General features: G+C 34.7%; 1 protein-coding gene across 1 annotated transcript; it reads left to right on the top strand.

Moving 5' to 3' along the window:
* The first annotated feature begins 3,313 nt into the window (after nucleotides 1–3,313).
* Nucleotides 3,314–10,790, top strand: Nts (neurotensin). Its single transcript, XM_051206393.1, has 4 exons — nucleotides 3,314–3,435; nucleotides 5,614–5,675; nucleotides 7,952–8,176; nucleotides 10,617–10,790. The coding sequence occupies exons 1-4, from the start codon at nucleotides 3,363–3,365 to the stop codon at nucleotides 10,767–10,769; spliced, it is 513 nt and encodes a 170-aa protein (XP_051062350.1). The 5' UTR covers nucleotides 3,314–3,362; the 3' UTR covers nucleotides 10,770–10,790.
* The last annotated feature ends 619 nt before the right edge of the window (nucleotides 10,791–11,409 follow it).

The raw sequence follows: 11,409 nt of genomic DNA, 5'->3' as shown, positions 1-11,409 counted from the left end.
GTGTGTGAATGTGGGTATGTTTATTTATATGAGTGTATGTGTGAATATGTATGTGTGTACGCACATGACTATGTGTCTGAGTATGTGTACATGTGTGCAGGTGTGTGTGTATGTTTGTATGTATGTGTATGAATGTGTGTATGTATGTATGTGTCATATGTGCACATACTCATGCAAATGCATGTACATGTGTATGGAGGTCAGAGACTCACAATGGGCAACTTTATTCGATTCTTTTGAGACAGCCTGTACCAATGAACAATGTAGTGGCATCTTGTTCTGCCAGTAGACTTGGAGAGGTGGCCACGGAACCTGAAACTCACGTGCGTGCTTAGGTTAGGTGTCCAGAGACCTTAGTTGTCCTTTTCCCATTCTTTCTCCCTGGCAAGTTTGTGGTTAATAGGAGCACAGTACCACTCACAGCATTTTGCATGGGTTCCTGATATCCAAACTCAGGTGTCCATGCTTTCACTCCCAGCCTTTTCCAAATAAGACACCTCTCCTGATGATATGTTTAATTTTGCTATCCATTTCCCTTGAGAAGGGATTCCTCCCACTCCCAGCATTACTTAGCTGCCTGTAGTCTTTGTGTAGATTAAGCTTCCTCCTGTGCTCGCCTTTGTCCATGTTAGCATGTCTATCTATGCTTGCTGCCTCAGGTCGTATTTAGGATGTAGCTTCTGACATTGTTAGGAGACAAGCTCTCATAGCAAACTTCCTGTTCCTCTTGTTTTACAATCTGTCTGCCCCATCTTCTGCATTATGGGCTTGTTTTTGTTTTTGTTCTTTTTACTTACTTTAGTACATTCAAATCATGTATACTGAAAGGGCTTCTGCTACATTTACATTTTATCAGTCTATTTACTGATGGTAAATTTCAAAGCACGTTTTGAGGTATTTGTTTCTCCTTCAGGTCTCAGTTATTTTGTTTAAAAACAGCTGAGTCTCAGGGGAGCCGTGCCTTGGCCATTGTGTTTGGGATGGTTCCCAGGAATAAAGCATAAATCACTGGGCACCTATACCTTCCTGCTGAAACAGACTCTTTTTAACAGTCTTTCTACAGCGCCAATAAACTAGGCTTAAAGAGAAAGGAAAGAGTATTTTATAATACCAATGAAGGGCATTTGCCAATATTGTAATCTTAACACTTAACAGGAAAAGTTTAATATATATATATATATATATATATATATATATATATATATGTTTTTAACAAGGAGAAATATTAGCTAAGGTAATATCTTTGATTGATTTTTGTGTCATTTGACATTGGTTGATACATGTTCTTGTAATCTCTCTCTGGAATTTAACGTATACCCATAAATAATCCTCATTTAACAATGAATATTCATGTGGTATGCTTAACATGAGTTAAAATGTTATTTTTTCCTTAATTAATCAGGAATACATTTATAAACATTCCCCCAAGCTCCACTTGCTAGGAAACCACTTGGGGGAATAAGCATCAAATTTTCCTTTCAGTATTAGACTGCTAGCATATATTTTAACACCTTCTCAAAGATTATTCTTTGTGTTTTACAATTTAAAAGCAAAGAAAATAATTTAAATATTATGCAAATGATGCATAATTTATTGTCTTTTTCATTATTTCTGAAGTGATTCTGGGATAATGAGAAAAGTAAGCAAGCCTGCTCACAGTGAAAATCAAAGGCCTTCTAAACTGCTACTGCTCCCCCCAGTGGTAGGAAAAATCCATGCATGCTTCAGGCTTACCAGTCAATCATCCTTGAGACAAAACTGTCAAGAAGAACTGAAGTTAGTATATTTGTTTCACAGAAGCTACAAGTCAAAATTAAAGTAATATAAAAGACAACTACAATTTAGCTTTTGAAACTTGGGTTATGTGAATGTATATTATTTAAATAATTATTAAATATTTGTAATTAATAGCTTCCTTTCAGTTTGGTTCAAAGATTGAAAAGTTACTATCATACTAAAGACAGGATAATGTAAATCCACTGTCTGTAGTGCCCAGTCTGGATTTTCCCTTTAGTTATTATTACATGCTTTGTGTTTTTAAAAATTAAATGCATTTCAGAAAGTTTTGCTTTCAAATACAAATATTCCTAATAACCAGTTCAGAATACTTGTTGTGTTTTCAAGTATTGGATGCAGGAATAAAGCTACTTTCCCAAAAGGCATGTGAGCCATTTTCTTCCAAGAACCACAAGAAGGAAAGAATAGCATTGTAACTCACAAATTACCTGAGGATTCTTAGAAACGCGACTCTGGTGAGTAGCTAATATATAGAGTATTTTTCTTTCTGAAAGTAGAATCTCATTTTGACAATAGGAAGAGGATTAAACTGAAAGGGGACAGTTGATAGAATGCAGAAAAACAGTGAGGAAGGGAAATAAAGAGAGAGGGAGACACAGCATCTGTATCAAGAAAGAGCTGAACAATGTAGTGAGAAAAATGATGGATTAGGGAGAAAAATGATGAATGGGGGAGGCATCATTGACACAGCAATTTATGGTTTACCTTATAACAAAACCTTTTTATGCCTTTATTTTCTAAGCATTCTTTTAAACATTCAATTAAAGGCTAACATATGAAATTTAGTCTTTCCCTGGTTACATATAATAAACATTTAACTCAGTGTGAAATATTACTATTCATTGGATCTAATATTCTTCTTTAAAAAAAAAACACCCGATTTTCCATTTCTTTGGTTTGGTTTGCTGTCTCATTATTGTATCCAATCTGTGCCTATTTCCATCCCTATTTCATCATGTGCCATGTACGTTTTCTATGAGTTTTGAAACCACAAAATATTTTCTCTAAAGTGTGTGACATCAGAAAATATATTCAAGTTTTTAAGTATCCCACGCACAAGGAATCACTGATTTTTGCCCTCCCCCCCAGATCTTTTACTTAAACACTAGGAATAATAAAAAAAATCATATATCCAGATATCAAAATGACAAATTCCTGGAGCAGGGGCATGAGAGAAAAGAAAGGATGCTACTAACAGAGCTCACTATGCTGTATACAGCAGTGCTCCTTTTTTTGAACAACTCTTTCCGTGAGTCAGAAATCCTGAGCAACAGCTGCAATTAGGGAATATCGTCACTTTCGATCAAGGTTCATGGGTGGGGGATGAGATGAGGGACAAAGGGAAAGGAGGAGGGAGTGGGGGGAGAAGGGGAGGGATAGAGATGAAGGCAGGGCACATCCTGTACAGGCATGACATCACCCTCCTGCTCATATATATATAGGGAATGGCCAGAGCATCCTTCATAGTTCACTCACTTTCAAAGCCAGCTGAAGGCAAGGGAAAGCACAGAGAGGAAGAGCTCCTTCAGTGTCTTTCTGACTGTCTGCTCATCAGAGGCTGAAGGATGATGGCAGGAGTGAACATCCAGCTAGTGTGCCTGATGCTTCTGGCTTTCAGCTCCTGGAGTCTGTGCTCAGGTAAGTGCAACTACATCTCACAACTTCACTAAGTGATTTTTCTCTTGCAGGCTGCTGCTACTCAGGTTAATGAATCCAGGAGGATTCTCTCTCTCCCTCCCTCCCCCTGTCTCTCTCTCTCTCTCTCTCTCTCTCTCTCTCTCTCTCTCTCTGCCTGTTAGTGACAGAAACTGTGACTATCACGGTCTCTCCTGTTCTGATTATAAAAACTGAACTGTTTTACTTTTAAGAATCTGTAAAGCAGTAAATGTGGTATCAAAGAAACACAACATATTCATTCTCCTTTGGAATATAACCACTAAAGAGAAAAAGAGATAAGAGCAATAAAACGAAGATGAAAATTTGAATTGGGCTGGCCAGTATTGAGGAGGATTGAGCCGTACTTGTGAACATGCAGATATTAAAATATCCCATTCACAAACTTTATTCTCTTCTTTTCTCATTCTCTTAAGTGGTGACGTCCCTCATTCACTTACCTTTGGGAATTTTTTTCTCAAATTATTTTTAACTCTACATGTACCTTAGGACATGGCAAATAAATACCAATATGTAAAAATGAGTGAGCCTTATTTACAGAATATTATTTCTAATGTAATACAAAGTGTCCCATGTTTTTGAAAGTACATTTTATAGTCTTTCATTGTTACAGAGTGTGATATTAATGTAGCTGTTGCTTTTCTGAATGTAATTTAAGAAGGCACAGACTATAACCATAAAATTGGTATACTTACATTTATGATAGAACTTGGCTTTAGAGTATTTTTTGTATAAGTAGAAGAAATGTATTATTATCAGATGTGTATCAACTCTCCTTGAAAATAAAATACATTTAAAATAGTAATGTGAAATATTTTGATGATTGCAATGTGATTTAATTAATAATTGCAAATATTTGAACAAACATATCACAATGGGAATTCTTATGGGATAAATGAAGTAAAACCACTTAACTTATACTTGTAGATATTATAGTTAACAACTAGGTATCTAAAGTGTTAGTTTAAACTCCTGCTCAGATTTACAAGTACAAAGATTACTCTATCAGTATGGAATGTTATTTGTTTAGAATGATTTAATTATTTTTGCTAGCATAACATCCTGTTAATATTAGTTTTCCATAAATATGATTTTATCAAATATTTCCTGAAATTAGTGAAGAGATTAATTAAGAATCTATACTAATTGAAAGCATTTTTCTGTGACAAGTGTGCATTTCATCCGTGATTAATACAATTAATTTTATTATTCATTTTGAAAAATAAACACATATTTGTAATAAGCCAAGCAAAAGTGTCTCTGGAATGACTTAGTTCTTACATTCCCTCTATCAGTTGGTTACATCAGGTAGGATTCTGTTTTAATGACTACAGAGGGGGAGATTTTTTTTTAAGCTCTGCCTTGTTTAATTGCAAGAGGCTAATGGATATTAAAACTCTCTACAACTGTTTAGTATTTCTAAATTCTGCTTCTTTATACAGTGCCCATAAAGGAAATGGTGGAAAATGTGTTCCAAAATGATTCAGGGATCTGTTTTTAATACAAGTTACCATGTGTTGATGGGGAGCTATGCCTTTGCTTAGGCCATTTCCTCACTTGCTTAAGATAAAATTGAAAGCACACAATCCAACACTCTTATTTAACACAGAAACTGATTTCTTCAAAGACTGTTTTATAAAATGACATTTGTAGTGAAGTGATTCTCAGTATCATTTTTATTAAAACTACTAGTGAGTAATTCCCGATGGCTTTGCCAGGAAGTAAGAAACAACACTTGTTTTCTTATTTTATTTTGTTTTTTATTCCACACACAGTTTCTATATGTGAAAACTACTGCTGGTAAGAATGAGACCTAGGGCAGCATATTTTCTGAGGTCTAGCTTATACAATAGAATTAAATGTTTTACTGCGATTCAGAGATGAAACAATTGTAAATCATGGATACTTTGCTTAGGAAATTATCATGGGCTCGTTTTCTTAGAAGCAATTGTACTTCTCTAGCTGTCAGGAGAAAATTAAGCTGTGATGTGTTTCTTTCTGAACACTGCTTTGAAGGAATTACATGCAGAGTACAATTAGCTTCAGAAACTAATTCTTTAAATTAATTCCGACGAAGTTGGTTATAATATAGTGACATGATGTGTGATTATATAGTAAACATGTGGTTTTGATTCTATTCAGACTCCGAAGAGGACATGAGAGCATTGGAGGCAGACTTATTGACAAATATGCATACATCCAAGGTATTTTTTCTTTTCTTAATCCAGGCTAGAAGGACATGTGAATTTCCTGTCTAAACACAATATTATTTTCTTATGTTAATAAAAATAGGTATACTTACCTACCTCAAAACTGGAAAGGTCTTTGGCAGACATTTCCTATTTGAGAGATTTTATTTCTCTCTTCGAATACATTGGTTTACAACATTCCTGCTGCTGCGATCCTTTTGTATAGTTCCTCTTGTTGTGGTAACCCAAACCATAACATTATTCTCATTGGTACTTGATAACTCTAGTTCTGCTACTGCTATGAATCACAATGTAAATATTTTTAGATATAGAAGTTTGCCAAAGGGTTTGTGATACACAGGTTGAAAACCTCTGAGGAGTCAGAGGTATTGCTATGGAAGACAAAGTACCTATAGGGCTTTCAATTGGTATGCTTCAGTTTTAATTAAGCAGCCACAGATAATGTTATAGAGACAAGGGGACATACTTAAATTATTTTCATTACTATTAGATTGCCAGGATAAAAGGTATGTTAGCCTCAAGTTAATGAAACAAGTGAAACCAAATTGAAAGTTTTATGTTTTTGTTAGTTGTGAAAAAAATGTATTTCCTAAAATATGGCATGAAGGCAACATGGGGAGGAAATATGGCATAGAATATGACTATGGACATATAAATATTAACCTGGAGATCCAGTCCTGGAACCAAGACTTCTACTCTCTTCAATCTTAGGCAACTGAGTTAGTCAACAGGATTGACCTTGGCTTTCCTTATCTTTTTAAGTACAGCGGCAGGCGTGTAGAAACTAGAAATATATGGTTCTCTCATAGGTTATTATAAACTCCACTAGCCATGACAGAGTTCACATTTTTATTCTTTTTGAAAGCGTCAGCAACAGGTATTCAATTTTATTGAGTGAGCTCACTGAAGTCCTGGATTCTGAGCAAGATTTTGCAAGCTTGATCCTTTCTAGTCAACAGCCTTTGCCCAGAAACAAAACTGTTACAATACATCACATGACCATGTTACCCTATGAAATTAATTGACTCAGAGTTAGTATAATACTGTGTATCAAAACTGATGGTTAGAAGACAGGTTTCCAATGAAAAGATGCAAACTTTAGAGGTAGGTGACACCTAATGACTTTATTTACTTGCATTTTGTTGATAGCCTCAGATCCACTACGTGCTAAGTTGATCTCAGTTCAGTGGTTCATGGATACAGAGGATTAACCATATCTCTTTGGTCACATGTAATAATGGAATGCAGATGACAAGGACTATTCTTAGAATTTGTTATGTAGACATATGACTTTCTTCAAATGGATTGTCAAATATGTGCCTCCTTTCCTCCGGTTTCATTTCCTGGTAAGACAGGAGCCACAGTTTTCTGACTGTCAGACAAAAAAGAAAAGCAGTGCAGTCAGGTGCCACAACTTTTGTTCTCCCTCACTTTCTGTGTGCAACTGTGTCTAGGGAGAATATTTTAGTCTAGTCTAGTCTAATTCCTACCAACCCACATACACGTTCTCATGTAAGATCTCAGGATATTTAATTAAAAGAAAAAAATCCTTTCCACTTACTTTACTGCTAATGTAGTTGATGATACAAAGTCCTTTTAAAATCATAGATGTGGTTATATAGTTTTTTGCTATAAATACCACCAGAAGAACCAGACTAAGCAGGGTGTGTGTGTGTGTGTGTGTGTGTGTGTGTGTGTGTGTGTGTACAACAGTAACTAAGAAAGAGACGAGCCCACAAAGTTAAGAGTAGTGGGAGACATGGGAAGAATTTGAGAATGCATATGTGGGAGAGGATGGAGGGGAAAAGTGATGTAATTCTATCTCAATTTAAAGTATATTTTAACAATAGTGGAGGGCAGAAACAGTGTTCTAAGGAACTAATCTTAGGAAACACTGAAATAGAAAATCTCTAAATAACTTTCCAAATGTAAAATTGAAATGACATATTAGCTGGTGAGGCATTAGGTATTGCTGAGTTTAAATAGAGAATGTTTCCTCTAAAATATCATACTAACTCAACACTTTGCTTGTAATGGTTGGATAACCTTAGTCAAGGCAGATAGTAGAAAGAATTCCATGCTTTTTGAAAATAGAGTGAAAATCCTTGTACTCAAAGATTGGAATTAAGAGCATAATAAAAAATGATTGGCACATTCACAGTTCTACTGCAAGTAGAAATTAAAATATAATGACTTACCATGACCAATGCATATTCCATACTCTACTAACAGATTTTAATTGTACTACCATTTTTTTTTCAATATTTCAGATCAGTAAAGCAAGTCCTCCCTCTTGGAAGATGACCTTGCTAAATGTCTGCAGCCTTATAAATAACCTGAACAGCCCAGCTGAGGCAGCAGGAGAAATGCATGAAGATGATCTTGTTGGAAAAAGGAAATTTCCCATCGCTCTGGATGGCTTTAGCTTGGAGGCCATGCTGACTATATTCCAGCTCCAAAAAATCTGCCATAGCAGGGCCTTTCAACACTGGGAGGTAAAACAGAACCCAAATATGGGCATAAGGGCCATTGCACTAGTGGGCTCTTGTTTGTATTTATTTCTATGCCCTGATAAAATCATAGCAGGGAGACTTACAAATACGAGGAAGTATTGAATCAATTGTTTTGAAGTCAATACCCTTCTTAATTTCGAAGTGTCCTTCAAATATATGGAGAATAACAAACTTTTTTCCTTCAACCTTAAAAGGATAATGATACGTATAAGGCATATTTAAACCATATATGTAAATGGATGAAACACCAAGGCAGTTTTATTATTATTATTATCATTATCATTATCATTGTTATTATTATTATTATTATTAATACATTGGCAATAGTGACATGTGTCAAGAAATTTAAGTAAATCTAACTGTTTTCCTAAAATCAAAAATCATGTTTACTTACCTATAAACAAACACAGTACAAAAGTTTCAAAGAAAATAGAAAAAAAAAACCCAAATGGTGTTGGGTGCAGTTCACAGATTAGCATGTGCTTAGGAATTGCTTTCCTGCTTTTATATTACTGGGCAAGAAAAATATTTACTTTTTAAAGCAATTTTAAAATATAAATATATGTATATGTGTGTATGCACATGCACATATATAGACACATATGGAAAGGCCTTTGCATTCTAGATTAGTAGGTAAATGAACATAACTTTTATTTCCAACATTGCATATCCATATTCTAGATGTTTTGTCAACTACGTTTTCTGAAACAGACATTGTTCAATTAGCCATGGTCCTCTCAAAATTTAAATTTGGGAAGATAAATAACCACTCCTTAGGTATATCAAGTTGGATTCAGTTCTTCAACCATTGGCTTTAACTCCAAAAACATACTTTTCTACTGATAAAAATAAGCAAGCAAGACATCATTGAAGGAATGGCATTTAGATGCTGTAAATGTATATTTAGATTACTTATGCAGTTTTTAGAGGAGGTCATATAATTCTATAATCCTGGCTGGCCTATGACATAGTATGTTGTCCAGTATGGTCTCAAGCATGTAGTAATCTTTTTTTTTTTTTTCCTGCCTCCATAGTGCTTGTATCAATGTGTGCACTACCATGTCTGGCTGACCTGTCTTTAAAGGGGAGAGAAAACTGAAAATTTTAGTTATGTACCAATTATCATAATAACATTATCCACAATCATTTTAATTTTTTTATTGCCTTGGCATACATTTTACTAAAAAACAAATTAGATCTTTGAGAAGAAGTGACAAAAGTTTGAACTGAAAGGACAATGTGGAAGGTGACCAAATACTTCTAAAAATAAAAATGGAATCTTATTACACTTTTTCAACTGGAGAAATACTATTTTTCTGATGAAGGCCTGAGAGGTTCGCTTAATATTTTAGATTGTGGGCTTACACCAACCCTGCAGTTCTGAGGGTGCCCTCTCTGTTATTATAACAGCCTGTGAGTGGCTGCCACAGAGATACCCTGTGGAAGGAGAAAATACCAGCAAAGCTGCTGGTGTTTATGCTAACTGGTAAACATAACTACACTTTCCAGATGAGAAACCAAAAAGGCTAGTTCAAATTATCTTGTTGTACTTTTCATCCTTTAATTTTAATTCCAGCTAAATGGAACAGTCTTTAAAACACTCTTTAGCTCAATAAAACTTGAAAATTCAGATCTTAGCAGAGGGAAATGCCAATTTTGCTTTATTTACCTAGAGAAGAAAGACCCTCATAAACTAATTAGCAGATAAGTCAACTGAATGTAAGCCTGCAAGTCTAGTTATTTTAACTGTTGAGTCATTTAAAAATAAAATGATACTATTATTCTGAGCATAATACAAGTAATTACAGACTAAGCACTTTAAAGAAAGTAAAGATTAAAAACCTAGATTGCCTGATAGTAGCTTCTTTGCCTTCTCTGAAACTCAATAACTGTGGCTTGAAATAAAATCCTTGGTGATAGGATGGTATGCATATGCATTACAATTGAAATATCTACAGCATCTAGGATGCTTGGAACAGGCAACCCTTCCTTTGTTTAGGAAATTGGTCCCAGGAATGACTTCCAAGTCATGTCAGTAATTGACTTAAGTAATATAAAATCCTGTTGCTTTGTTATTCAAATGGCATATGAGATTCAAAACTGAATTTACTGTGGTACACTTCTCATGATTTTGGACTGCCATTATATAGTCAAAATCTCCAAACTATTTAGACGGTATCTCTGGTAGGGTCCTTCAGCTGGAAAATGCACATAAATTTTTGAAAAGAGGTGGTCTGGGAAAGGACATAAATAATCAGAAAGATTGTGATCTGGTTCCCTCTCAGACATGGATAACCACGTGACAGAGATAGTTTCTCTGATCCTACAGGTGCCCTTCTCTTAAAATAAGTAGAATAAAATGTAGGGAAGTTTATGAAATATATTTCATGCATGTAACCCCCTTTGTGTTTCTCTGTCTTAGATCATTCAGGAAGACATTCTTGATAATGGAAATGACAAAAATGAGAAAGAAGAAGTGATAAAGAGAAAAATCCCTTACATTCTGAAAAGGCAGCTGTATGAGAATAAACCTAGAAGGCCCTACATACTCAAGAGGGGCTCCTACTACTACTGAGAAGCTAGTTCTTGACAAGTGATTGTGATTGGCCACTCTTTATCTAGCTGTATAATCATATGTTTATCTAGATTTATAATTATATGTGTGTGTGTAAATGTGACAGAACTTGATTAGTTCAACTCTTCCACAACTGTGGTTCATTGGATGTTATTTTTCTGCATTCGTGTAAATTGAACTAAATGTTTTCAAATAAATGTAGATCTTGAGCATGATGTTTTCTCTATAATTGGAATAGATAATAATCATGGCACATAATACAATGTTTTATAATTTCACAAAATATGTTACAAGATGTCTGAAAAGTCATCACATTTGGCATTTTCTATGAAATTATAGCAAAGTTGAGCACACATCATTAACCCAAAGCAGAAAAATGGCACCATTTTTATCATTTGATTGCTTTATCTTTAATAGAAAGAAATATACACTGCTTTCCAAAAATCTAGGGGCTCATATAAGACCCATCTGAAAGAATTGTTAATGAAATATTGTTGTTTATGCTCATCTCAGTGTATCTTTAAGTATTTTGCCTGTCAAGTGAATTTGATAGTTAATAAAATTTAGCAAGCCATCAGATTCTAATGCTTTATTTCATATTTACTTATTTGAATGAGAACATTTGAGTTCCCCCTTTATA

The sequence above is a fragment of the Phodopus roborovskii genome, unplaced genomic scaffold, assembly GCF_943737965.1.
Source record: "Phodopus roborovskii unplaced genomic scaffold, PHOROB, whole genome shotgun sequence".
Taxonomy (NCBI): Eukaryota; Metazoa; Chordata; class Mammalia; order Rodentia; family Cricetidae; genus Phodopus; species Phodopus roborovskii.
The sequence above is the reverse complement of the archived record's forward strand: the minus strand, read 5'-3'. Positions and strand labels throughout refer to the sequence as shown.

Coding starts and splice junctions, on each gene's coding strand:
- Nts (XM_051206393.1), top strand. CDS start 3,363: ATGATGGCAGGAGTGAACATCCAGCTAGTGTGCCTGATGCTTCTGGCT. Junction 3,436..5,613: donor CTCCTGGAGTCTGTGCTCAG/GTAAGTGCAACT, acceptor GATTCTATTCAG/ACTCCGAAGAGGACATGAGA. Junction 5,676..7,951: donor CAAATATGCATACATCCAAG/GTATTTTTTCTT, acceptor TCAATATTTCAG/ATCAGTAAAGCAAGTCCTCC.